Genomic DNA, 26,357 nt, shown 5'->3' on the forward strand with positions numbered 1-26,357 from the left:
CATATCTCACAAGCTTATTCGCCGATTCATGTTGTCGTCAACAAACACAAGAACCAATCAGGGGCTGCCTTCCACTAATGGACAGGGCCAGGCTCCAACCCACCAAACTGACTTCTCAGGAGTAAAAGGTCATTCTTTCTACGCCTTGCAATGTAAGTCTATGTGGTGTATCACAGTAATAGGTGACATATCCTCCCTCCCTCCTACCTGTCTATGAGGCTGTAGAGCAGCTCTTTGCCGGTGCAGTACTCTGCCACGAGCACCAGGTAGCGTGGCGTGACGTAGGCCTCGTGCAAAGCCATCACCTTCTCGTTGTGAAGGTGCTTCAGGATCTCATACTCCTTCAGGATGGCCTGCTTGCTCTCCTGACTGTAGGGAATGATCTTTGCCATGTAGATTTTGCCAGTTGCGTTCTCACGGCACTCTCGGACCACTCCAAAGCGACCCCTGGACAAAAAAACAGAAATATGTGAAACAGATAACAACAAAAGTAGAAAGATTCATACTGTGAAGAAAGTTCATTAAGATGTCCTCTTGATAAACATTAAAGGTGGAGTCAGTGATACTGGAGAATGCTTGTTGTCAAAATCACTGTTTGTCAAAATCAGGGAATATTTCCTTACGTTCCAATGCCTGTCCGTACTGTGTGCGCTGAAAAGAAATCCAGTGTTAATACACAGCCTATGCTCTGGAAATGGCCATGTTGGTAGCTACGGTGGGCCCATTTCTTTACCTACCTGTTTACAGAGCTTACGCTGTTTATTAACACTGGATCTTTTTCAGTGCACACACTGTACAGACAGGTAGCAGATCGTGAGGAGATGTTCACTGCTTTTGACAAAAAGTGTTCTCCAGAATCACGAATTCCACTTTCCACTAATTCCAATTCCACTAATTGTGCTTGCATATGCTTTTTCATGGTTGTTAAGAAGTGAATATAAAAAAATTAGGCCAATAATTTTAGTGTAGTGACATTTTCCATGAGTTGAATTGAATCATTGCAAGTCACATAATGCGTACACATTTCTCCACAGTAGCAGTTTTGGCACGTGAAAACTCTGAAAGTGCATTTAGACCTTGGGCAATAAAGCAGTACAGAAAAAGCAAGATTAATTAGTTTCTTAAGTGTGGTTGAGCAGCTCCTTGAAGCAGCTTAATGCAGCGTTTACAGCAGGTTTTACAGACTGGCAACATTGAATCCAACAGTATACAAATTGTTACACTCATAAAAAGGTCAGTATATCTGGCCTTACCTGGCTTTCTCATCTAGGAAAGTGTAGGGTTTCTGTGGAACGCCCTGTCGCAGGCCAGTGGAGGGCGTGCTGCGACCCGACGGTGTGCCTCTGCTTGGGGTACTGGCCCCTTCTCCAATGGGGCTCAGGCTGGAGGTCTGGAGCACAGAGGGGGAGAAGGAGACCGGGGATGGGGCCACGCGAGCAGTGATGGTGGGGACGTATGTGGGCACTGAGGCTGGTTTGGTCGGCGTGGATGGAGGGGTCACGATAGTAGTGGATGGTGATATAAGTAGAGTCTGGGTCATCGGAGACACCACGTTCACTGGACTCATTGGTTTGGGGAGGACCAGGGGCGGAGGTGCTTTGACTGGGGGTGAAGAGGGAAGAGTGGAGCTTGGTTTTGGAGCGTCTACGGTTGTTGCCATTGGTGATGGTAATGTGGGGTTTCTTGCTTGGCTCGAAGGCAGAGAAGACAGAGGAGTGGGTGTGATGGACAGTTTGGTTGCAGATAAAGGTTGAAGAGGTAAAACAGTAGGGGAGAAGGTTGGTCTGGGAGAGATTGATGTGACAGGGACGGTGGACACAGGAATCCTTGGTGCAGTGGTCTGCGCTGGCCTGAGAGGAGGCACACTCAGTGAGGAGGTAACAACCGGCTCTGGTGGAGCTGGGACTGTCTTCACCACGGCAACAGCAGGAATAGCTCCTACAGCTAAAAGCACAAATATGGAGTTAGATAGTGTTGGGGGGTAATACGCTAATACTTCATTCTACAAATAGAAATGCTATTCCATTTAATTACTGTTGATTGCCATTTTATTAACAGTGTATTAAATACCTGTGGAGCTCAGTCTGACCAGAGCAGAGCAGTTGCTGTACGGGCTCTGTCCTGCCTTGTTGACACAGGTGACACGGAACCTAAAGGTGCCCCCTGGTGGTAGGTCTGTGACATTGTAGTAGCAGTCCACTACTCCAGTGGCAACCGTCAGCCAGTTGGACTCGCCTGCAAGACAGACAGATACAATGTATTTCCTTATATGATGTTGCTGTGATCTTCATGGGTAGAGCAAAGATTTATAAATTAGGCAACACAGTTTGTATTTATTTGCACCAAATGTGCATATATGTTATGAAAAACAATCCTAAAGTTAGAAAAAAAAGAGATGAACCTTGCTGTGTTTAGTTCTCTCTGAATGGCGAGTGACTTCTTGTAGTTCACACAGTGAACACCAGATGGTGGTGTTGTCAGACTGATAGATACAGTAGAACTACACTATAATATGGACATGCATATGTATTTCAAACTTTTAAATATATATATAATATTGGCTTCCTGCCTAAATATTGATAGTTTCTTTATTCATGTGCAGCCACAGGGGAACCAAAACACATCAAATAATATGAGAATTTTTTTCACTCGATATGAGCTGAATTCTTCTCAATGATACGTAACCAATAGTTATTGAGAGGGAACGTACCATGGTTTGTTAAGTGTCAGCGCTCACTCACCTTCTGTCTTTCTCTCCAGCGTGTAGCTACACGGAGACTTGGTGTCGGCCGGCTTCCACAGCACCAGCGCTGTGTTGTTGTAGGTCTGGGGAACTTCAGGGGTCCCGGGGCGCTTTGGCACACCTTAAACAGGGGAAAAAAGGGAGGTGGTTGAAAAGGAGAAGAGTGAAAATGATATACGCTGGCATATGGAAACACATAGCAGATTATTGCAGACTCAAGTGAAGCTTTTCAGCCTCCAATAGATAAAGACTGTGGTCATACCGGCCATATGTGATTGTTTGTGTGACTGTATGATCAGCAAACCCACTCTGGATGAATCTTAAGAACAGTTAAAGACATTCCTGTGCAGTTCCTTTGTGTTTTTAAGTCAAGAGGCTGAAGAATTTTCAGTTTTGCATCTATGGTTTTAAAGTTGTGTATGTGTGAGCGTAGTTTTAATTCAAAGTTAAACAGAGCAAGACGAAGTTAAGAACATTGATACATTTTTCACTGTTCTTCCAATAACAATATCACCAATATAATGATTTGTGTTTGATATTATGTTAACGTGAATTGGGTAAAGTTACATACCATTACTGTTATATCAATCAGTGATAAGGTCTGTAATGCATTTACATTCCAATGTCACAATTTCAGCCTGTTGATATTAGGTCTACCAAATAAGAAAATATAAGATATTCATTTTGTCAAGCCCAGAGTACAAACACGATCCAAGCTATAGTTTGATTTTTGCAGCTACGCTAAACCAAACTTGACATGAACAGTGTTTCAAAATGTATTTCCCATTAAGCATGTGCACGGGCAACAATGGAAGCAATGCTCCAGGCCAGATAAGCTGTCTGAGGTATTTTTCACACAGTTGATGGATTATCAAGGGGAGAAAAATAGCATCAGTGGCTGAGATTAATAACAATAATACATGTTCATGTTGTTTTCATTTCACACTGTGCAAGGGCATGACTGGAGTGCTGAATATGAGCTGCCATAGTCTATATTAAATTGTGTGAAGCAATATTACATGATGAATATGAGAAAAACTAAAAATCCATTAAGTTAATCTGTCGGCATTAATATTCATTTGAGCTGCTTTTATATTCATGCCATTCCAGTCCTGCGATTAAAATGAAATCATGTAAAGTAAATCAAATCATGATAATAATGAGCGTATGTCCATGAAAGGCAAATGAGCAGAAACTTCCTCCGTGTTGCAATTTGCCAAGCTGACATTATTGAATGAGATTTCACATTCCCCACACTCCCACTTTCAACATTTGAAAGAGTAACACATTAACTACAAGGGAATTTGTTGCATAACTATGAGCTAAACATGAAACTTACAAGCTATTGACAGTGTGCATGAGGTGGTGATGGTCGCTATGGGGTTGGTAGCTACGCATTCGTAAACCCCAGTGTCTCTCCAGCTGGTCTTCATTATCATTAGGAGCTGCCTGCCATCTGGGTGGGACACCAGGTTGACCCTGTCATCCACCTCCAGTGGTTTACGATCTGACGAACACACACAACATTTGAGGAAACTGAACCAAAGATTCGGGATAAAAACACAACACAAACTATTCAAGTAAGATTATCGAGGGCGAGGTCTCCAATGGTTGAACAGTTTACCAAGTCATATTAGCAAACTGCATAAGCCTAAATTCATTTAATAAGCAAACCATCCTTTTTTTTGTTGGACCACTGCAATGCAACATCACACGCATCTCTGTCATAATTTATCCACCATTGATATATTATGTATTTCTTTAGCTGTCTGACTATTTTTTAAGTTGAATGTCTTACATTTAGTTAGGACGGCCAACCAACAAGGCCTTATGGTTTTGTTTGACTCTTCCAGCACATTTCAGTTATTTTTTTATTTTTTTTGACTTCCTAATGACTATATACGGTATGTATCTTGTTCCTTTTATACTGATATATTATGTATTTTCTTATGTGCAAAAAAAGAAAGTGCGATTACCTTTCATCCATTTAATGTCTGGATGTGGGCTTCCAGCTGGCAGGCAGCTCAGAGTGACCGGTTCCCCCTCCAGCAGGATATGGTCTTTCAGTTTGATGTGGAACACGGGAGCAAAGTCCGAAGCAGAGCGGACAAACTGCTGGCTGTTGGACAAAGCCTCCTCTTTAGGGACTGATGAAGGCAGGTCAGTCTGGGACGGGGTTTTGTCCTTCTTGCTCCTTGTCAAACCCCATCTGTCCCACCGCGATCGCCGGTCACTCTCTCTCTCTGAGGCCTTCTCGGAATGGATGCTAGTGGCGGAATCAATTGACTCTTTGGATGCGCCGGCGCCGGTCTGCTTGGCTAACTGGTTCTCTGGGATTCCCATTCCCGTGAGTCCCCGCCCCTCGGACAGGGACGGGCGATGGCGGGTAAACAGGGGCGTCCTCTTCCCCTCCGGCTCCCCTATCCTCTCCTCGGACTGACTGCGCACTCCCGACACTTTGTTCTCAAACTTCTGTCTCATTGCCACCACGGGGGAATCGGAGACTTTCTTCAACTCCTTCAGATCCTTCTGACTTCCCTGTGCGTCTTTATCCTTCCTCTCCTCTGATTGGCTCCTCATCTTGGCGGAGATTCCAGCCACTTTGTTCTCAAACTTGCGCCTCATAGCAGAGACGGATGATTCCTCTGTTTTCCTGTGTTCAGCCCCGCTCACTGTGTTTGTATCCAGGGACTTGCTGCGACCGATGGCCCAGGAAACCCTCTTGGCTACGGCCGGTTGCTGCACTTCCTGTTGCTTTTCCTCCTTTGGCTTCTCAACCTTTTTATCAGCAGATGTTGACCTCTTAGAGCGCAGGGAAAACCTCCCCATTAGACCAAAGCTTGATTCCTTATCCTCCACTCTTAAATCTTGAACAGATTTGGATTTCTCCTGTAGCCCCTTGGCAACCATCTCCAGAGGTTTATCCTTTGCTGCCGGCCTGTAAACCTCCTCACCCCCCTCTCCTGCCTTTCGGCTCAGCACGGGCGACTTCTCCTCCGACTTGTTCCTGGTGAGTTTTCTGAGGCCACGGGTCAAAGAGGACTCGCGCTTCTTGAACCTGGCTTCAAACACTTCCTCTGAGTCGATGTCCTTGATGTCTGTTCTGAGCACGGGCTGGCGGGGCATGGAAGGAAGATCGGGGTTGGACGATGTGGAAATGGTATCGGGAGATCTGTCGACAGTCGCAACTCTGGCAAACACTGCTGCATGTTGGGGTGACGTGGCTCCATCTCTAGACTTTGTATCATTCTCTGGGGCGGCTGCAGGAGTGTGCTTGGATTGGGCCTGGTCAGATGTTTGAGACTGCACTGCATTGATTGATGATTGTCTTCTATTCTGTGACGCTTCCATGTCTTCCTTCTTATCCCTTTCTGTAATGTGTAACTTCTGAATCTCTTTCCTGTCTTCTTCGTCGTCCTCCTCTATAACAATAATAGGAGTAATTACAAAGGGTGATCTCGACCTGGTTTCTACTTGACCTGCCTTTTCTACGTGGATTTTGGTCCTTTTCTCATCATTCACATCCATGTCATTATCACCTGCACTTTCTTTCACATTGTTTTGCTGTTGCTGTTGGTCCGATCCCCCTGGAGCCGGGAGCGTGAAGGAAATCCTCTTTGTGGGTGAAGCAGACTCCTGTGTTTGATCTGTTAAGGCGGACATTGAGGTTGCCTCCTGGAGCTTCTTGCCTTCCATGCTTCCACTGCCTTGCGATGGTATCTCTAAGGGGGCTCCGAACCGGCGGTGCAGGGGCATGGGCTCAGAATCCCCCTGAGAGAACGAGGAGCTTTTACGGAACACTTTGGTCTTTGGCACGTCCTCTCCGGCACTCTCTGAAGACGCTGCCCTGGTGAGTGTAGAAGGCCCCGCTCTGGACCTCCTCAGATTCCGGTCCAGAGAGTTGGTCCTCCTCTCATCGTCCATGCCCAGCGTTTCAAACAAGGGCCCGCGCAGCCCGCTCATCTTCTTGTCCACACTCCCTCCCCTGAGCAACCGCTGCCTCATCAGCTCCAGTTTCAGGGCGTAATCCTCCTGGCTCAGCTGGGCCGCCCCGGGGCTTGGGCTGCGGTTGGGCAGTTCCATTGAAACAGCCTTTTTCAGGCTCTTGTTACTTTCTGCTGGAACCTTGTTGGAGTCTTCCTCCTCCGGGTCGAGGTGGAGAAGCAGCGCTGAATCGGCCGAGCTGCCCCTCCTCATGGTGGCCCGCCTGGCTTTGGTCTGCGACTCATCCGCCTCCACACTGGAGCCTTTCTGAAGGGGAACTCGTTTTGTCTTTTCCATCTTCTCCTCGTTTAGCGTTTCCTCATCATCTGTTGCCCTTTTATCAGCACCTCCAGTCACAGCTGCCGCCTCCATGTTTTCCTTCTTTGTGGAGCCGTTAGGAGCGACACTAGGCCAGGCATTGAGCTCTTCTTCCCCTGGGATCTCGTTAAGGGAGACCCGAGAGCCAGAGAAGACCATGGACAGGGGCATAGGAATGAAGGGAAGCTCGTCCACGTCAGCGTCAGAGTCTGAGGAGGAGGAAGGCGGCGGGGAACCTTCTTTTAAATGACGCGCCACAGCGATGGACACGTGGCTGGAAGAGTCGTTCAAAAGCTCCGGGATCGTCCGCAACACCATCTTGGATTTGTAGCTGATAAGGGAACGCTGAAAAAAAGGCAAAAGAGGACAATGTGAGATCATTTATTCATATATTCTATTTCCCTACTTTATACACAAAAATTCCCATGCCACTAGCACTATTCTTAGCCATGTCTGAGTTATTCTGGTATAAAAGGCTTCCTAAGAGTAGGACTAGGCTTCCTCACTCTCTGGGAATCAGCCCCTGGAGTATGTCATTTCAGCATATGAAATGCATGTATAGCAATGTGGGTTCCACAGTATCTTACCTGCCATCTCCTCCTAGACAACACTTGTTTTAGCATAGCTGTGCTGATGCTCTTGTTCGTTGGTGACTGCAAGACAAAAAGAGGACAGTCACCCTAAGCATTAACCTTGAAGGAGATATAAATACAGAGCCTATGACACATTGAAAAGTTTGAGGCTGGGTGATAGATTTTCTAAATATAATTCACCTTGAACCAAGGATGACGAAGGCACTCGATGGCACTGGGCCTCCTAGGAGAGGGGAACATATGCAAGGGACTTTTTAGACACTGTTCAATGCAAGGATGGTTTGTCAGAATCATATATATATCTATACTGTATATGTTTTATATTAAAAATAATATCAAGATGCTTACAATCTGTCCACCACCAAAAGCTTGATGACAAATCCCTTGGCTTCTTTGCAGAGGTCTGTAAACATGTTCTCCTCAAACGCCACATTGTAATTGCGGATGTTTAAGGCAGTGGCTCTGTCGTTCTCACCAGCAAAAGGAGACACACCGGTCAGGCTAAAATAAAAAAAATAACATTATTACACAAAACCAAACATCCAATCGTTTTGATAAATATTGTGGGCTGTTTCATTATATATTGAGCCTGTAAAAATACATATTAATAATGTAAGAAATCTATGTAACATACCAGAGGTAAGTGATGACACCAATAGGCCTTTGGGAGAGCAGGAGGTTTTTGGGGGAAACAACATAGACACATAAGACAGATTTGATTATGTTGCATACACAGTAACAAGGCAGTGCTGTGGTTGCGGTGTTTAATCACTTCCCCATGCTTCTCCAGACCAGGTGGCTCACCATATGTCTGTTGCGGTGGAGACTGGAGTTTGGTTAACAATCTCCGGTGCAACATATTCTGGTGTGCCGTATTTGCAGTAGGATTCCTCAGAAGTGTCCAGTTTTAACGCATTACCAAAGTCACAGATACGGATCTGGTCACTCCCTGGACCCGACATCAAAATATTTTCTGGCTAAAGAAAAAGAACAACACTGTTTGATAAAGAAAAAAAGGATATGATCTTTATCGAATACCTTTCAGATACAACATCAGAGGTGGCACGGGGCTGACAGATACCTTTATATCAAGGTGGGCAATGTTGTTTTGGTGAAGATAACGCAGACCTTCCAAGATCTGCTGAACACCACTGCGGATCTGTGGAGAAAACAGAAGGGGATGAAGTTAAAGTCATGTTACGTAATGTTAGCGCAGTGCAGTCAGCAGAAGCACACACACACACAGACACACACACACACAGACACACACACACACACACACCTCCAGTTCCTTGACTGTTGTTTTTTTGGCCATTCGTTCCAGCAGATCCTCGTGACATCTTCACACAGCGGTTGAGGAAAAACACCCCAAGAAACTGAGCTGTGACTTGACTGCTCAGTCCAAGTGGTAGGTGTATAAGAGGGATGAATTATAAATGAGCAACAACTCCCACACGTCCCTATCTCTAGCTAATTCCACTCATCTGGGATGAATCAAAGAGAGAAAGCTGTGCTACATTCATTCCTCCAGGGCATTGCAGAAGACATAAGGATGGATGCTTTGGATCTTTAGTGCACTTGAGATTTATTTAAGTGCACTTTTGTTCCAAAAGGAAGCTGATTAGAATTGAAAAGAGTACTGCAGGGAAGGTAGTGTCTGTTTGATTTACAGTTATGAACATGTTTGTCCTAACTGTACATTTCTATTGTATCGGCAACCACAGCTCAAAATCAAATGCTATTGTAGAGACAGCATAATACGGCAATAAATAGAAGATGAATTGTACTGAAAGGATACAGCTCTGTGATGAGCACCACCACATTCTTCTTCTCAAAGGCATCCTGGAAGTAGAGAATCTTCTGGTTGTCCAGTTCAGACAGCAGGTCCATCTCCCTCAGGGCCAAAGCTTTCCTCTTACCTCGCGCACAAATGAACTTTGCAGCAAACTCCGACTTTCCCTTCTTCTGAGTCACCCTCTTCACATAGGAAAAGGCGCCCCTGCATTAAAAACAGTGGGAAAAATTTGAGTCACTATTGATTTATTTGATTTGATACTAGACATTTTATTATAATCATACCAGCTTGTGACCTTGTTTCAGGGCATAGAACAAAATATAACATTGATAAGAGCATAGAACGTCATTCTTGACCTATATGAAAAGTATGTTGTGAATAATCTCAGCTCAAATGTCAAGTGGGCATTTGATCCTAGATAATTTAATTAACACTTAGGCCAATATTGTCTTTAACAAATAACATCACACCAGGTTGAAAGGCGGAGTTTGACTGTCCTCTTGACAGGTATTTCAAGATGTTGGACGGATAATTCTCAAATGCATCTCGCAGAGTCGACACAGTACTACCATAGAACCTGTGAATTCATGGAGTATTGCCCTTTCCCTTCAATTTTAAAATAAATTCTTCTTTCTAACTATCCTACGGGACAATGTAGAGACAAAGGGGTAAGCCACTGTTTAATTAACTCTCAATCAGAATTAAAATTCCCTTTGCTTCTGTTTATTACCCAAATCGCATCACCTGTCTTCCAATTGTGCCGTTCCGATTGCTCTACAATTCACAGTAAATGTCTGTCTCCACGGAAACAGACCACTTGTGCTGGTGAATCATGCCTCATTCTGTAGTCTGCTGTTGATAAGCATTCTGAACCCATTGGCTCTCTGTCGGCCATTGCCACACATGCACCAGCTGTGTGAGTGTGCAACATACTGTATACTCACTCACCTCCCTATCTCTTTGTGAATGTCGTAGTAATCTGTCAGACGCCTCATCTTCCTCAGAATGCTTCCCTCGTCTTCCATTGGCTCCTCTGCTTCCTTTCGCTCTGCAGGGGGCATAGGGGCATAGACAGAGGCCATTTGGCTGCATGTGTGCCAGCATAGTAGTGACAGATGGTTTCATATTGAAGTCTCATGCGGTCCCGCCCTCATGGTGCAGATTTGGAGGTGCAATTTTCAACTACAGCTAGTGTGTTCCGTATCAGCAAATACCTATGAAGCTAAACTCTTAAGTTAATGTCAGCAAATTATCGGAAAGCCAGTTTCTAAACCCTTTTTTTTTAACAGTATTTTTCTCATTATATCAGAAATGTAATACATCTCAATTTAAAACTGAAAATGTTGTAATTCAAATGCTCCTCCTTTCTTTGAGTATTTCGTCTCTTATAATTATAGTCCTTTTTCTTTGGGTGAATCTGTCTGTGCATAGTACAGAGCTATTGGTGTCATGTAGGACTGCAGACCTGTATGAACTGTGAGTTCAGCTTTGCAGGAGTTGGATCCTCCCTGGTTCTTGGCGGTGCAGGTGTAGACTCCGGAGTGCTCGGGGCGCGCGTTGAGGACCACCAGGGAATATTCTGGGTCATCGTACACAAATGTGAAGTGGCTGCTCTCCGAGAGAAGCACGTCATCCTGCAACACACCAGTCGGTCCATTACACTTACACTCCTTATTTCAATGTCATACTTTCTCTAGCTGTTGTATTTTCACGACATCGTACCTTATACCACAGAATGTCTGGGTCTGGTTTCCCTTCCACCACAACAGCCAGACGACATGTCTCCCCAATGTGCACATCCACGTCCTCCATGATGCTTTCAAACTTAGGACGCACTGCCAATGAACAACAAGTAAAAAAAAAACAGAAATATAAAGTTATTAAAATACCTCTAAGACTTACATTTTCCAACAAGCTACATTCCTGATCCTTAACTTAAAAAAATAGCTTAAGCTCAACATGTATTACAAACAGGTTTCCCTTGTTGGCATTTACTTCTGCCAGTAGTAAGTAGTACGTTCTTTGGTTTCCAGCTAAAATGCTACATGTATCATGTGCCCGGACTGAACTGACCTGCCATGGCCAGCTGAAGCGTGCAGAGGTCGCTGCCAAACTGGTTGCTGGCAGTGATGACCAGCTGGCCGACGTCAGTGGCCCGCACTCGCTGCAGCTTCATGGTGTGTTGGTCATCGTCTGGCATGCTCATCTCATACATGCCCGGCCTGTTGATTAACACTACACCCCTCCTGTATAGGGCACGGACAATATAGCACAAGAAAAGCTTTATACTAGAGATCAAGACCAGATACCTAATTCCACTAAAGTCTAAATGTATAATGTTCACATGCAAACCTGCAATGTGTCCCTCGAGATAGTCAGAACTAACCTCTTCCAGGTGACAGCCGCATGCACGTGGTTTAGCGTGATGGTGATGGTCGCAGATTGGTTCTCAACCACATAAATGATGTCAGGTTTGTCCAAAATGACTGGTGCTTTCCTCAAATAGGGGCCTACAGGGGGAAACAATTTCATATATAGATAATGAAACATCATAGGACACTTAGTGAGCTCATACTATTTCAATATTATCTACTTTAAAAGTTTGTTTGAGAGCAGTAATTCAAAATGTATTATTGGAGAAGTGGAGCCTTTATGACCTCTGTCTAGTAGCTGGACCAGGTCAGTAGCAGTTGAGGGTTTGCTTGATGCCTTGCCGGTGGAGGTCAGGACTCTGAAGGCATAGCGGACGCCCTTAGACAGGGACGTGACAGTGTAGTGGGTCTCCCTCAGGTTAGAAGCCACCACGGACCACTGGATGGAGCCCAGAGCCTGCTGCTGCACCGTGTACAGCAAGGAGCCGGCATCTGCACGCACATATGGTGCTTAGCTCATTAATCCCAACAACAGTAAGAACATATAGTGAGGGGCTTAAGAGGTGGAGACAAAAGGATTTGCTTTTGCTTTCAATATGTTTGTGCTGTCGGCAAATGCAATCCAAAGAGGCTTAAAAAGATCTCAGAATGAAAAGAAAGCAGATGAACATCCAAGAGATGAATGCTATAAATAGTCTCCCTGCCAGTGTTTCATGTAAATGTAATCGTTATTTTTTCCCCGATTAAGCCTTTCTCAAGATTCCTTCCCAAAAATATTCACTAAAGTTATTGTGCAATAGTACAGAACACAACATACATAACTATCATTGAAACCTAATAAACCTACCCAATGAAGTGTCAAGCCTCTTTGGTCTCTTCCAGGTGAGGCTTATAGTTTTCCCTGTGATGGCCTCTACCACTGGAGGACCATCGGGGGGGTCGGGAACAACATCTGTTTTCAAATGAAAAAATACACTATTATATTCAAATGATATGGAAACAACTTTCTTAACTCTTTCAACTCTACATCCAACATTAAGCCTTAATTTCTACCTGTAACGTATAGATGAGCATAGCAGGCTGCTTTGCCCACTTTATTGGAGATGACGGCCTTGTAGACGCCCCCGTGAGAGTGACAAGCGCTCCGTATGAGCATACTGTGGACATCCCTGTCTGAAGAACAGACACACACGTTTTCTTATCTACCATCTCAACCAACCAAAAAAATACAGCGTCTTTGTTTTGCTATCAGGTTGCTTTGCTTACGCTGGGTCATTTTGCGTTCTTCGCTGCTCTCTATGCGCTTGCCGTTGTGATACCAGCCGATGGTGGGGTAGGGCAGGCCGGACACCTTGCATTTCAGCATCACCTCTTTGCCTTCGATCACCTCCGAGTCAGCCAGAGGTTTGACAAAGTCAGGCATGGTCCTCTTCTCCACCTCACTCTCCAGCACCTCGGGCTCCTCAGGAATGGATGGCATCTTCTCCAGCTTGGCCCTGGACAAAGGCATAACAAAATAAATAAACCTAAGAACATACACTGAAACATAGACAGGTCTGTTGCGTTTTTGCCACCGCTCATCTGACTTTTATACTGACAGCTTATTTCTTTCCTCTTTGAAATCATTCAAAATGACAGTGGCTCATAGAGATGTTTTCTATATGAAGGAAAATGTATACAACCACAGTAAGTCAAAGTATAGATACTCCTGGTCAAATTTTAGTTGAACTAAATGTACTTTGTAACTGTCCACCACTGATCTTACATGTGAGAGGATATGGCAGCCCGAGGTTCCTGCATGTAGAGCTCTGCCGTGCACTCAGACTTCCCATGTATATTCTGAGCGACGGCGGTGTAAAAGCCTTCTGTGTCTCCGCTCACGTGGGTGATGACCAGCGAGTGACGACCCCCCTCTTTAAGGAGCCGAATGTTATCGCTTTCCTCCACAATTGCCTCTGAAAGGAAATGAAAATATAACAAAAAAAAAATAATCAAACGAGGCTGAAGAGTTCGTAGATTTGAACTGCCTAGAAAAAGCCACACACACATATGAAACATAAGAGATAACACTGGAGATGCTTACCAAAATGCATCCATGTGACTTTGGGAGCGGGCGATCCGCTCACCTTACAGTCAAAGCGGGCAGTGCGACCTTCGATGACCTCCAGGATGTCCAGCTTGCGGGTGAACAGAGGCTCCTTGGATGGGGTGACACTCAAGTTTGCGCTTGACGTCAACTCCTCTGTAAATGCAATGACATTTCCCTTAGTAGCAAGCTTTGGTTGGGAAATCGACATATTTTTTGAGATATCCAACTAACAGAAGGAAACACAACCAGAACCTTCTTGAAATAACTAATAAGAAGAGATATGAGTAAGTATTTCTCAGCTCCTCCTGAACCACAGTGCTCGTAGTTCACCTTTGGCAGTGCTCAGCTTGCAAGTGTATGTTCCACTATCATCCTCGTGTACTGAATTCAGCAGCAGGCGGCACCTGTGGAGTAAAACCAAACAGACTTTCAAACACAATAAAAAAAGGAAAAAGAAAATCCAAAACAATTCTTAATACAATTTATCATGAAGATAGTTAAGCAAGTTAAACAATTCATTTTCTTCTAAGACCATTTTTCACACACTAGAATAAAGACTTGCTATCCACCTTTTAATAAATAAACTAATATAATGAAATACAGTAAGGAATATGTTAATCACAGGGACAGTTTACAACACATGTGAGCCCACCTCTTGCCATCAAAGTGCATTTTGCAGTTGAGCAGCGCCGGCTGGATCAGCTTCCCATTGGACAGCCAGTCCACTTCCACGTCTGGAGGTCCTGAGTTGTGACATTCAAACATGGCCGACTCTCCGGCCCTCACCGACACATCTCTCACCTCCCGGAGGATTTTCAGAGCTGTGTATGCCGCAGCCGCTGAGAAAATAAAAAATAAAATAAGGAATATTACAAGATATTTGCAGTAATGAACAGTAACAGGGGTATCTATGCTTTGACTTAAGTACTTTGTCCAACACTGGATATTTGTGACAAGATGATCAAATATGATGGCAACAGTGATTGATTACTCACGTTTGATGTCCACTCTGCACTCAGCCTGCTTGGTTCCATACTCGTTGACTATCTTGCAGACGTACAGGCCTGTGTCTGTCCTTTGGGCTGAGCTGATTCTCAATTCAGTCGCTCCGTCATCCGTTTCTTTCACTGCATAGCGCCCCGCTGCCTTCACCGCCACTCTGTCCTTCAACCTGGGTCAATATAAAGAAGCTGTCACAGTTGTTTACATTCAGGGGTTTAATAGAGCAGTGTGTGTGTGTGTGTGTGTGTGTGTGTGTGTGTGTGTGTGTGTGTGTGTGTGTGTGTGTGTGTGTGTGTGTGTGTGTGTGTCAGAGTAAGTGATCTTGTTAATAGCCTCAGGTGTCAAGGAAAATGTTTGCCTGCAATAAAGCTTTCAGTGTAATGTGTCTTACCAGTAGACCATTGGTTTGGGCTGCCCTCTGAACTTGGCTGAGATGACGACATCTTGACCCTCAGTCACCCCCTGGTCACAGGGTGCCGTCTTTTAAAGAACAAAACAAAGAGATTTATCAAGACTTTTAGGATGCAAGTTACTCACTTTTGGACAACAGTGAGTAACAACTAGGAAAATATAGTAGAAAAAAATTCAGTCTGATCAAAATGCATTCAAGACAGTTCTTTCAAAGCCCCTGCAAACCTCAGATACTAAAAAAAAAACAGGCCGTCCTACCTGGAAGGCGGGAGGTTCTTTGAAGCGGACACTTTTACTGAGCGGTGCAGGTGAGTCCCCGAGCTCCATGGCCTCCTCCTGAGGACTCAGATACTCCTCGTCCGACTGGGGCGGGCTGCTGACTTCCAAGACTGAGGCTAGCTTCCCACATTGTGTGTGGGTTGGCTCTTGAATAGAAAAGGAGAGGGACACTGGACGTAAGCATAAGCACTTCAACTTGTTTCAATAGGGTTCTAAAAGTCAACTCTGATTTGCACACTTTTTAAGCAGTGTAATTAATTGCAAATCTCTTTGGAATATGGTTAACGCGACAACGGGGGAGGCCCGCTAAACCTTATGACGGCAACAATCTGTCACAGCACTGATGTTTACAGTCTTTGCTTTGCTTTTCTGGAGATTACTTTATTTTCCAATAAGAGCAGTTGGCAACGTAGAGCGGTGAGATGAGTGGTCCATGTGCACACACACACACACACACACACACACACACACACACACACACACACACACACACACACACACACACACACACACACACACACACACACGCGCACACACACACACACACACACACACACACAGCCTAGGGACCTCTCTGAAGTGCGTCTAGACTGGCAGCTTCTACTAGCGTCATATTAATTCACCGCTGGATAGAGAAATATCAAACACGCCACCCCGTCTGACAGTGCATCTCTGTGGGCTTTCTGCCTTGTCACTTTATTTCTGTCTCCACTTTTCACTTTCTCTGTAAAAACCTCACACTCTATACACATCTGGCATACGCAGATAACACTGTGACTATTAACACAACTAAGACATGTTGCCCCTTTGAGGAGAAAACAACTGCAGGGTGTGTAAGATAAGAGTGAGTAAGTACTGCTCCTAATCTAACCTGACAGTCTAGGAAGGAAAAGTTCTTAGCCGCTGTACGCTGCAGGTAAAACTACTGTACACATACTAAACATGACATGATTAAGTATATTTTCTCTTTACATAAAGCCTTGATAAGTAAATTATTGAGTCAACATTCTAAATTGTCATCACGCATTCAAAAGGGAACATAACAGTAGAACTTACCTAAAGTCACATCTCTGAGCGGGTGTCTGTGCACCAAGGGATAGCTCCCAAGAGTATTTACGACAACCCGCCAAGTCTTACACAACTGCTGCACAGTGCGAGCCAGTCAGCTAACCCTCCACTTCAGTCTCATCCTCTACCCTCTCCTCTGCTTCCCTTCACTTGTCAATGGCCATATTCCCCTAGCATTCCTGACATCGTAAAGCCCACACAACAGTGTCCCAGAAGTTAAAATACTTTCTCTGATATTTTATCTTTCTATGTTCATTAACATGTTGGTTAGGATGATGATATTGTGAAACGAAAAAAAAAAGATAGATAGATAGATAGATAGATAGATAGATAGATAGATAGATAGATAGATAGATAGATAGATAGATAGATAGATAGATAGATAGATAGATAGATAGATAGATAGATAGATAGATAGATAGATAGATAGATAGATAGATAGATAGATAGATAGATAGATAGATAGATAGATAGATAGATAGATAGATAGATAGATAGATAGATAGATAGATAGATAGATAGATAGATAGATAAATAGATAGATAGATAGATAGATAGATAGATAGATAGATAGATAGATAGATAGATAGATAGATAGATAGATAGATAGATCTTTAACTTATTTGATGTTTTATGCAGCAATAGAATGAATCTCCTTCACCATATTAAAGTTTGTCATCCTTTGGTGCCTTTTGAATCTTTCCCTCCTTCAGTTCTTTGGCTTGCTGTGCCAAAACGCTCCTCTTACTCCCCCGCTGTTAACCAGCTGAAATGACTCACACACACACACCATCTCCCACCACATTTTGACAACTCCAACCTCCAAAAGCCTTGAAGCAGCGTGAAATCTGGAGAGATGATTGCGGCAGTAATCTCGCACACGGGGACATAAAGCAGACTGCAATTACCGGCGAGAACAAGAGGCCGGCTAAAAATACTCTACTGCAAGTTACTGTAGACTCCGCTGGCCTAATATGGCAACACAGGCCGCGGGCTAGCTGCTGCTGCTGGTGAGACAGAGGCAGAGTGTGAGCTCTGGTGGTTTGTTGAAAAAAGTAGGGGAAGTGCAGGTTGCATTTACATGAGCTCAATCGATACAACACTCTCGGAGAGGTACAAGGTTTTCACACACACAAACACACACGCACTCACACACACACCCATAAACACACACATTCGGCTGTACAATGTAAACACACATCCACCACAGGCCCATTTATAACCTTTTCCAAAAAGGAATACTTGTTTTGTTTACTTCTGATTGTGAATGCCATGCCTGGCTCTAAGACTCGGGGGACCTTTGTATGACGGGGCATGTCTGCGTTATGATTCCCACACCGAGGTGGTGGTGGGGGGAGGGGGGGGGCTCAGTGCCCTTTAAGAATGAATGGGTTACCATGGCAACTCTGGCTGCCAGGAGCCCCCGGTCGGGATGCTGAGCTCCAGCAGGCCTTTGTAGTGTCATTAAGACAGACTGTCAGGCGGAGGAGGACTGGCAGAGGATTAAAAGTCTGTGAGTCAACATGTTCATGTATTTCGAAACGAGCGCCATTTTCATTGGTTTCAACGTCTCCTTCTCCATTTGAATGTGTGTGCTACATGCTGGTAAAAGCGTCCCTTTGAAAAAGGTGCAGTGTGTATCATTTATGTGCATTTTTCAGAACAGACCTGGTAGAAATGGAATATAACATTCATAAGTATGTTTTAATACGTGTAAGTTGTTGTTTCATTTATTTCCTAAGAATGAGCCATCTTTAGTAACTAGTTTCTTGTCCTTGAAGGCCACTGTATCTTCAGTAATCATTTGAAAGGGAGGGGTAAGCAAGGGAGCATTGCAATCTAGAACTTTCCCCACTAGATGCGACTAAATATTCTCATATAAAACACTGCACCTTTAAAGACAACTCCATGTTTGCTAGAAGGACACCCATTGCTGTCTGTCCGTCTCTCACCTGGCTGGACAGAGAGTGTAGCGCTGCAGGAGGCTCGGCCCGATGGGTTGACAGCTGTGACGCAGTAGGAGCCGGCGTTGTTTGCCCTGCACTGCTTTATCACCACACTATGCTTCTCCCCCTCAGCTTTAACCACATGGAAGGCATCGCTCCGAATCTCCACATTATTCTTCCTCCATGTCACTGTGTGTGGAGGCAGAGAGAGAGACACATGCACACCAATGACAAAGAATAAAATAAATAAATCCTCCCACGGAAAAAAACAGATTTAGCCCAATCCACCTCGCATTAGATGTGTACTGAATAGATGCTCATTGGTTTTGCTCTATGCAGATTTTCACTGAAAAACAAATTATCTTCGAAAGGATTGATTCTGGACGGATTTTCAAATGGATATGATTTCCACACATGAACGCTTATGCGTTTTCTGTTGCATTTTTTGGTAAACAAGGTCCCAACTACAAGATTATGCAAAAAACAATGAGAGCTGATGATATAAAAAAGATCATTTATATAAAACTATTTAATTGGTTAAAGTACTATGCAACTATAAATCCTACCTGGAATTTTGTAATATTGACTCTTGCAACCATTTCATTACCAACCAAACTTAGCACTACCTCCACCTGTGATAAGCCACACCCCCAGATACCCGCAGTTAGATTCAGGGCCAATCAGAGCAGACTGGGCTTGCTGGAAGGCGGGGCTAAAAGAGACAGGCTATACAACAGATCGTTTCAGACAGAGGCTGAAAAGATGGGATTAAGCAATGGCACTATGAGAAGGGTTTTTTGAACACTACACCATGAAAAGAGTTTGTAGTAGAAACCCCAAACATATAAATATGAATCTAGCATAGTATGTGACATTTAAGAAACAAAATAAAACAATTAAGTTAGTTAAAAATAAACTCAGAAAGAAATGCCATTGTAATCAATCAATACTGCATCACAGTATGTTCTCATTGTTACCTTTAGGGGCCGGGCTCCCAGTGACGCTGCATTTCAAAGTGACCTCTGAGCCGATGGTTGCCGTGGCATCCTTAAGGGGCCTCTCAAAGCTGGGGCCCCCAGCTGGCTCGTCACCAGCAGACAGGTAGCAGTCATCAGATGATCCTGAAAAACAACACAGGTCACTTGTATGTGGGTCTGCCTGGGCTCTGGGCTGTTATCTGGTTTGGTAAATGGGTCACTCAGGCCCCAAAATTAGTCATGGGATAGTTTCTTTTTTTGGGCTCCTCATCAATGAATCTGGACCCTGCAGCAAGTCTGTGAATTGGATTGATATTCCACAGTGGACAAGAGTGTATTTGATGAATATATGATCTACTTTTTTGTATAATTTTCAAGCAATATCTACATTTTTCATATCTTTGTAGTAATTATCTGATATAATAGTAGCCAAAGTTGTTTGGGATTTTAATTTCCAGTGTGTATAAATAGGCTATTGGTTCAACAAGCATTCTCCAGACTCCACCTTTAATTCAGATCTTCACAAAGTTGCTGATCATCATACAACAACTGTCCTACCTTCCTCTGGAGACCTGGGTTGAGCAGAACGGCTGGTCCTGCCCTTATGGACTGCCTCATCTTTCCTTCTGGTGGTGCTTCCTTGGCTGCTCCTGTCTGCAACACATTGGGTCTCCATGGGTTCATCCTCTACCAGGATAGTAGGGATGGAGACTTTCAGGGCCGGAGACGTCCTCCCCGCGTCCGCCCGCCTCCTCTTCATCAGAGGGCTGATGGAGGGAGTGGGTGAGGGGCTGAGCCGGGGGGGCTTAGCTGGATACTGGGAGCCAGCCTCCCTCACTGTTATAGGGGATGCTCTCTTCCCATGCGGGCTCGGTGCTATATGGTCAGCCCTGTCCTTGTGCGTCGTTGGGTGTCTCTTTGAATCCGTCCCAAGATCAATGGAGGGGGGCGAGGATCTTTGAGACGTGACAGCGGTTGGGTCTTTGTCAGCGTCTGGAGAGCTCTGTAGTGTTTGCCTGTGTGCAGAGACAAGAACACCGTTATACAATGCAGACAAATGTGGAAGAAATATCAGAAGGTGGAGTCAGCAATTCTGGTGAAGGCTTGATTTTGCCAAATAAGGCACTTTGACAACAAGCGTTTTCCGGAATCGCTGACGCCACCTTTGAATAGCGCCAAATTAGATTTCAAATTTGACCAAATTTGCTAATAAATAACTTATCGGACAAATAAAAATATATGCATTCATAGGCTATGGTTTAAAAATCTCTCATTTAAAGGTTTTCCAAACCTGGTGAATCTTGTCTTTGTGGCTGTTGGCAATGGTTGCCCTGGTAACTGATGTACTGGTACGGTCTCCATGGTAACAGGGCTTTTCCCTGCGTGTCCTTGTGTGGTCCTCTCCACTGGTTTGCCCCGTGGATCTGCTTGTGTCTTCTCATGATGTTCAGGGTTACTGTTACTCTGATCTCCGGGACCTTTGCCTTGGGCTGCTGGAGACATCTGCAATCTGTTGTCCCCTTGCCCGTCCTCCCGGGCTCGCTGCCTGGCCTCCAGCTTTTCCACCACTTGGGGAGGAAGGGGCTCCAGTTTGCCCGTGGTCAGCCTCTCTTTCTGGGACAGCTGCTCCGTGGAATAGGCCTTCTTCAGGCTGGGTTTGCCCACCAGCTTCTTGATCCTCTGGAGCTCTTCTGCAAACTTGCTCTGGTAGCTCTGGACCCTCTGGGAGTAGCTGGTCTTGTCCTCTAGAGACGAGGCCCGTTGCTTGAAGGCTGAGCGCCTGCTGGCCGCTCCGTGCTGGGGGGTGCGGGGGTCCTCCTCTCCGGTCCCTGCCGGCAGGTCCACACTGCCTCGCCGCTCCTCAAAAGCACGCACCTTGTCGAAGATCTTGGGCGCCGTGCGAGCCAGCTTGGGCGTCACAACCACACTGTTAACGCATGACGCCGGGCCTGTCTTAGAGGATTCTGGATGGGAGGGTTTGGTTCTGTCCGGGTCTTGGTTCGGGGTACTGCTGCGGTTTCTGTGTGAACTGGGGGGTGGCTGGACACGGGCAGAAAGAGCCTGTGATCCGGCCGCAGTTTGAGTCCTAGAAGGTCGAGGATTGAGGGGGAAATGGAGTTGTGAAGTCATAGCCTTAGTGCAGTTGTCGTAGGCATTGGAAAAGTGATTGAAAAAAAGCAGATGGATCTCCGCTTGTGTAATTTTGTCTTGTTAAGTTTTCCATGTTCACCAGTCAGTCCCCTGTGTTTTGTCTTTGCTCTTTGTAACTCAATTTCAGAGAGAAACACATCAGATAGTGTAGAATTAAATAGCAGAGAAAAGAATAGAGATAGAACAATGGTGCCCACATGTAGGATTTCTTAAGAACTTAATCTAACTGTGGTGAAGTGGAAGACACTCTAAAGACAGACACAATTCTAGGCTTGTTGCAACAAAATTGCAGATTTACAAAATACCAGGAAAAACCCCACTGCCTTAACTTCAAATACAAAATCCTCATGCCTAAAAGGAACAAGTGAATCACATGATCATTCATTAGTGAGAACATTCATGCTAATATTAGCTTGGATCAAAGCCAACAACCCATGCATGCCACAGCAAACCTAGAAAGACATGGTGTTAATCCAAAAGTGAGGGGCCGCTCTAGAAAAACATGCAGTGGGTAAAAACAGTAATCACAGTTTTCAGAAGTGCTGAATAATATATATTAGCAGATTGTATCATTGAGTCCATTGCAGTGGCTTTAAGAAATATCAACAATATTTTGTAAGAGATTAATATTGTTAGATTGAAACCAAACCACTTCACAGCAATAAAAACACAGAGTCAAAGGAAAGCGTGACATCAAATAAAAATGAGACTGCGTAAAAAAAGATTGAAAGTATGAAACAGAGTAAAAAAAATCAATAATGTTTCAAATATGGAGTACAAATTTTTGCGACTATTGTGGATAAAATGTCTTGTCTTATGTGTCAGTCTGGGGCTTGTGGCCAGCCTCTGTTGTTTTCTAGAGGAATCCTAAATATGAAATGCCATGTGCTATAACGGCATAGAAAATGTTCTCCCTCTGTAGAGGCTGAACATACTCCCATAGTAGTCGCTGCCTACGGAAACACTTTCCTCTGACCCTTGAACAGGCCGTGCCAGGTTAGCGTGAGAAGCCCGGATCAGCGGTTCCACACCCAGGTGACGGACAGGGGGGGCCCCCTCAGCGGGAGCCCCTCCCGGGGCTTGCCTTGCTGGGTGTGTGGGGTCCAAGTGGTTGGGCCCTGGAGGGCGGGAGCCCAGAGCACGCATCTCTCGCTCCACCACAGGGTCATAGTTTCCGGGGAGGGTGGCCCTGCGATCTGAATCCTCTGGGTTATAGGCCATCATCCCCCCTCCCTCACCTGCTGATAGAGAGACAGACAGAGAGATAAAGAGAGAGAGAGAGGGGGAGGGAGATAGAGAGAGAGAAAGAGAGAGAGACAATAAAGGCGTATAGTATTTTTTTATTGTCTGTGTTGTGTAAATCATACTTTATTGTAGTAACTGCGGGATTCAGCAATAGCAAGAAGAAGAATCGTGCACTGGCAGATAATGATAGACAGTATGGATGGCAGGAGCATCATTAAGCACAAAGGAGGGTGAGATGGATAAAGAGTGTATTGATCGGCTGGAACCAGGAAATGAAAGGCCAGGTTGTAGAGGGTGCACCACTTAAACAGATCCTCCCCCATCGCAAATCAGTTACTGATTGACATTTTAGTGATGAGCAAAGCAGACAGGAATGCCTTGGCAGCGGAAAAAGAAAGAGCCGTCAGCATCTTCCGTTAACGACGCAAACCTTGACAACAGCGGCGGCGTGGAGGGTATAAACCGACAGACCGCAGTCACAAATGATACTGACTCAGCGCCACAATCGGTAGACCATATCAAGTCCTCATGACACTACACGGCTAAAACAAAATGTGAAATGTTTTCCATTTCATTTATTATTAAGGCTCACGGCCATAGCACATGGCATGGAGCACACAGTTCAAATTAAATCATTACAAAACAAAACAATGGTGTACGGCAAGAAAACAAAAACAAACAAAAACATTACTTAAACAATGGCAATACATGTCTCAGAAAGGCGCCTGTTTTAGCAATAACCCCTGGTTTTTTTGAACTCAAAAGCAAAATCAATTTTATGTGAGATGGAAAATAAACATAATATTTTGGCAGATATTTATCTCTAAAGTACACTACATTTACATTTTTACACTCAAAAAATACATGATATTCATCACCAACACAGTTGGAATCACAGAGGTTGCAAGATCTTTCACTTCGTTCCAGCCCTTTGTACCTTCCAGTGACTTTAGGTATTCTGGTGTTATTTGTTCTCAAATTGCATATAGCCTGCCTGGACTTTTGGTTTTCATATAGCAAATATTTTTCTAATTTAAACTCTTGTTTAAATTCAATGTATGTGTCACAGGAAGTCATGCTTGTAAGCTCGCTCTGCCATTTCTGAATGAATTGATCTTGCAACCTCTGCTCAACAGTTCTTTTCAGCCAGTTAATGTTGTTGTACTTCTGATTTATCCAGATGTATGACAACCCGCAGTCATCCAGTATCTGTTTCACCTGTGATACCCAGGGTGAAGCATACGCACCGCTGCTATGCAGGCTGTGTAGCTGATTGTACATGATTTTACTAAGTTTACTGTCTTTACTTTCTAACAGTCTCCCCCAATAACCAATTATTCTTTTTTTAACTGTAACACATAGTGGGTACCGTCCAAGTTCTCCATATACCATATTACTGCAGGTTGTCATTTTAACTTTTAAGATGTACTTTAGAAATTTGAGATGTAGTTTTTCTAACAGATGTAGTTTTTCAAACCCCCACACTTCACATGCATACAACATAACTGGAGTAACCAACTTGTCAAAAAGGTCCAGAGTGACATCTACAGCCAGCTGAAGCTTTCTGCATTTGTTGAGTAAAGCGAACATTGCGCGCAATGCTTGCTTACGCAGTTCCTCAATAGCAATTTTAAATGAGCCATTGTAACTCATGATGACACCAAGATATCTAAAGCAATGTACAGTCTCTAGACTCTGACCGTTACAGACAAACTGTAATGTACTAGTATCAGCTCTTCTAAAACCAAAAACTGTAACTTTAGTTTTATCGCTATTAACTTTTAGTTTCCATTTCTCACAGAAGTCACACATATGATTTATAGCTTTCTGTAACCCTCTCTTAGTTGTAGACATGATAATAGTATCGTCAGCGTACATCAGTGCCATTAGTTGTATATAATTGTCTAACACAGCATCATCGAAAGTAATGGGCTCACAACCTTTTTGTAAAAGATAATCCTCTAAGTCATTAATGAAGAGGGCAAACAGCAATGGTGATAAGTTTTCACCCTGTCTAACTCCTGTTAAACTTGCAAAAAACTCAGATTTAGCCCCATTAACATATACACATGATTTTATATTTTTATACATATTGATAACTACATTAAGGAATTTACCCTGGATACCTATCTTTAAGAGCTTATACCAGAGTGCATCTCTCCAGACTGTGTCAAATGCCTTACTGTAATCAATGAAACAGCAAAATAAACTTTTCTTTTTAAAGCAGTACAAATCAATAATTTGTTTGAGTAAAAATATATGATCAACGGTTGAGTAATTCTTTCTGAATCCTGCCTGGTTTTCCTTTAGGGTAGAATTCTCTTCACAAAATTTACATAGCCTTTCATTCAATACATTTGTAAATAATTTACCTAGACAACTCAAAAGTGTGATTCCTCTATAATTATCACAGTCTCCCATATCCCCTTTCTTTTTATATATGGGCACGATTAGACCAAGCAGCCAGTCCTCGGGGATAACACCAGAGTCCAAGATCTTATTAAACAAGAGGACATATAAAGGCATAAAAATAGTTGAGGTGCTTTTAATATATTCGTTCAGCACTGTATCTATGCCTGCAGCTTTTCCTGGTTTTAATTTTCGAATAGCCTCATTAATTTCTTGCTCTGTGAAAGACACATTCAGAACACTACTGTCTATTAAATGTCCGTCACTTTCAAGTTCTTGGAGCTCATCTGTAGGTGTATCCCCATCAGATAAGTTTTTAAAGTGCTCATGGAATTCCTCAGCTGAAATTGGACAAACGCTTTTGATTTTACTAGAATCATTCAGCTTCTTCCAGTAAAGCTTTGGATTCTCAGATTTCATGCTCATTAACTCGTCACTGAGTTTCTTCCTATGGGCCCTCTGAGCTTTGTGCAGCACTCTCCTATACTCTTTACTTTTTTCCCTTAAACATTCAGCATTAGCCACACTTCTATGCTTCTCAAGCATTCTTTTAACTTTCCTATATTCTTGTCTTTTTTCTCTACACTCACGGTTAAACCATACTGCTTTTTTACCAGGCTTAAGGTTTTTTTTCTGCTTTTGTGTTTTTGGGAATGTAGTCATCGCAGTTTTTGTCATAATATCACAAACACACTTCGTTATTTCATTTACTGACATGCTGTCTACATTACACAACAAATTATTGACCTTGTCAAAGTCTATGTTTGTTGTAAACTCAATTTCTTTTTCTTTCTCCCATTTACCAATTCGTTTTTCAGCTATTGTATCTGTGAGCCTTGGCTGGTCCCTTACTGGTGTATTTGCCCTGCAATATTCCCCTCCCTGATTTACCTCCAAGATGACTTCGACAAGGCAGTGCTTATCAGAAAATAAGGGGTCAAAAGAATGTACACATAATTGTTTTACCTTGCTTAA

At 43.9% G+C, this 26,357-nt stretch overlaps 1 protein-coding gene across 1 annotated transcript in view; it reads right to left on the reverse strand.

Moving 5' to 3' along the window:
• LOC307269866 (striated muscle preferentially expressed protein kinase-like) overlaps positions 1–26,357 on the reverse strand; it is a gene marked incomplete at both ends in the record, with an annotated part of 44,906 nt that overhangs the window by 1,807 nt on the left and 16,742 nt on the right. Inside the window, 35 exons of the mRNA XM_080052948.1 lie at positions 208–447; positions 1,254–1,944; positions 2,071–2,235; positions 2,742–2,864; positions 4,083–4,250; positions 4,720–7,390; positions 7,633–7,698; positions 7,819–7,861; positions 7,987–8,139; positions 8,273–8,299; positions 8,443–8,615; positions 8,720–8,797; positions 8,921–8,978; positions 9,437–9,637; positions 10,382–10,481; positions 10,899–11,067; positions 11,156–11,268; positions 11,507–11,679; positions 11,820–11,943; positions 12,091–12,297; positions 12,653–12,757; positions 12,859–12,978; positions 13,072–13,301; positions 13,571–13,760; positions 13,889–14,047; positions 14,225–14,298; positions 14,547–14,733; positions 14,890–15,065; positions 15,288–15,376; positions 15,566–15,732; positions 18,607–18,789; positions 19,578–19,721; positions 20,136–20,593; positions 20,869–21,638; positions 22,758–22,966. Of these exons, the coding sequence (XP_079909074.1) occupies positions 208–447; positions 1,254–1,944; positions 2,071–2,235; positions 2,742–2,864; positions 4,083–4,250; positions 4,720–7,390; positions 7,633–7,698; positions 7,819–7,861; positions 7,987–8,139; positions 8,273–8,299; positions 8,443–8,615; positions 8,720–8,797; positions 8,921–8,978; positions 9,437–9,637; positions 10,382–10,481; positions 10,899–11,067; positions 11,156–11,268; positions 11,507–11,679; positions 11,820–11,943; positions 12,091–12,297; positions 12,653–12,757; positions 12,859–12,978; positions 13,072–13,301; positions 13,571–13,760; positions 13,889–14,047; positions 14,225–14,298; positions 14,547–14,733; positions 14,890–15,065; positions 15,288–15,376; positions 15,566–15,732; positions 18,607–18,789; positions 19,578–19,721; positions 20,136–20,593; positions 20,869–21,638; positions 22,758–22,966 (9,004 nt within the window). The remainder of the gene's footprint in view (positions 1–207; positions 448–1,253; positions 1,945–2,070; positions 2,236–2,741; positions 2,865–4,082; positions 4,251–4,719; positions 7,391–7,632; positions 7,699–7,818; positions 7,862–7,986; positions 8,140–8,272; positions 8,300–8,442; positions 8,616–8,719; positions 8,798–8,920; positions 8,979–9,436; positions 9,638–10,381; positions 10,482–10,898; positions 11,068–11,155; positions 11,269–11,506; positions 11,680–11,819; positions 11,944–12,090; positions 12,298–12,652; positions 12,758–12,858; positions 12,979–13,071; positions 13,302–13,570; positions 13,761–13,888; positions 14,048–14,224; positions 14,299–14,546; positions 14,734–14,889; positions 15,066–15,287; positions 15,377–15,565; positions 15,733–18,606; positions 18,790–19,577; positions 19,722–20,135; positions 20,594–20,868; positions 21,639–22,757; positions 22,967–26,357) is intronic.

This window comes from Ammodytes marinus (genome assembly GCF_949987685.1).
Source record: "Ammodytes marinus genome assembly, chromosome: 24".
In the NCBI taxonomy this organism is placed as follows: Eukaryota; Metazoa; Chordata; class Actinopteri; order Uranoscopiformes; family Ammodytidae; genus Ammodytes; species Ammodytes marinus.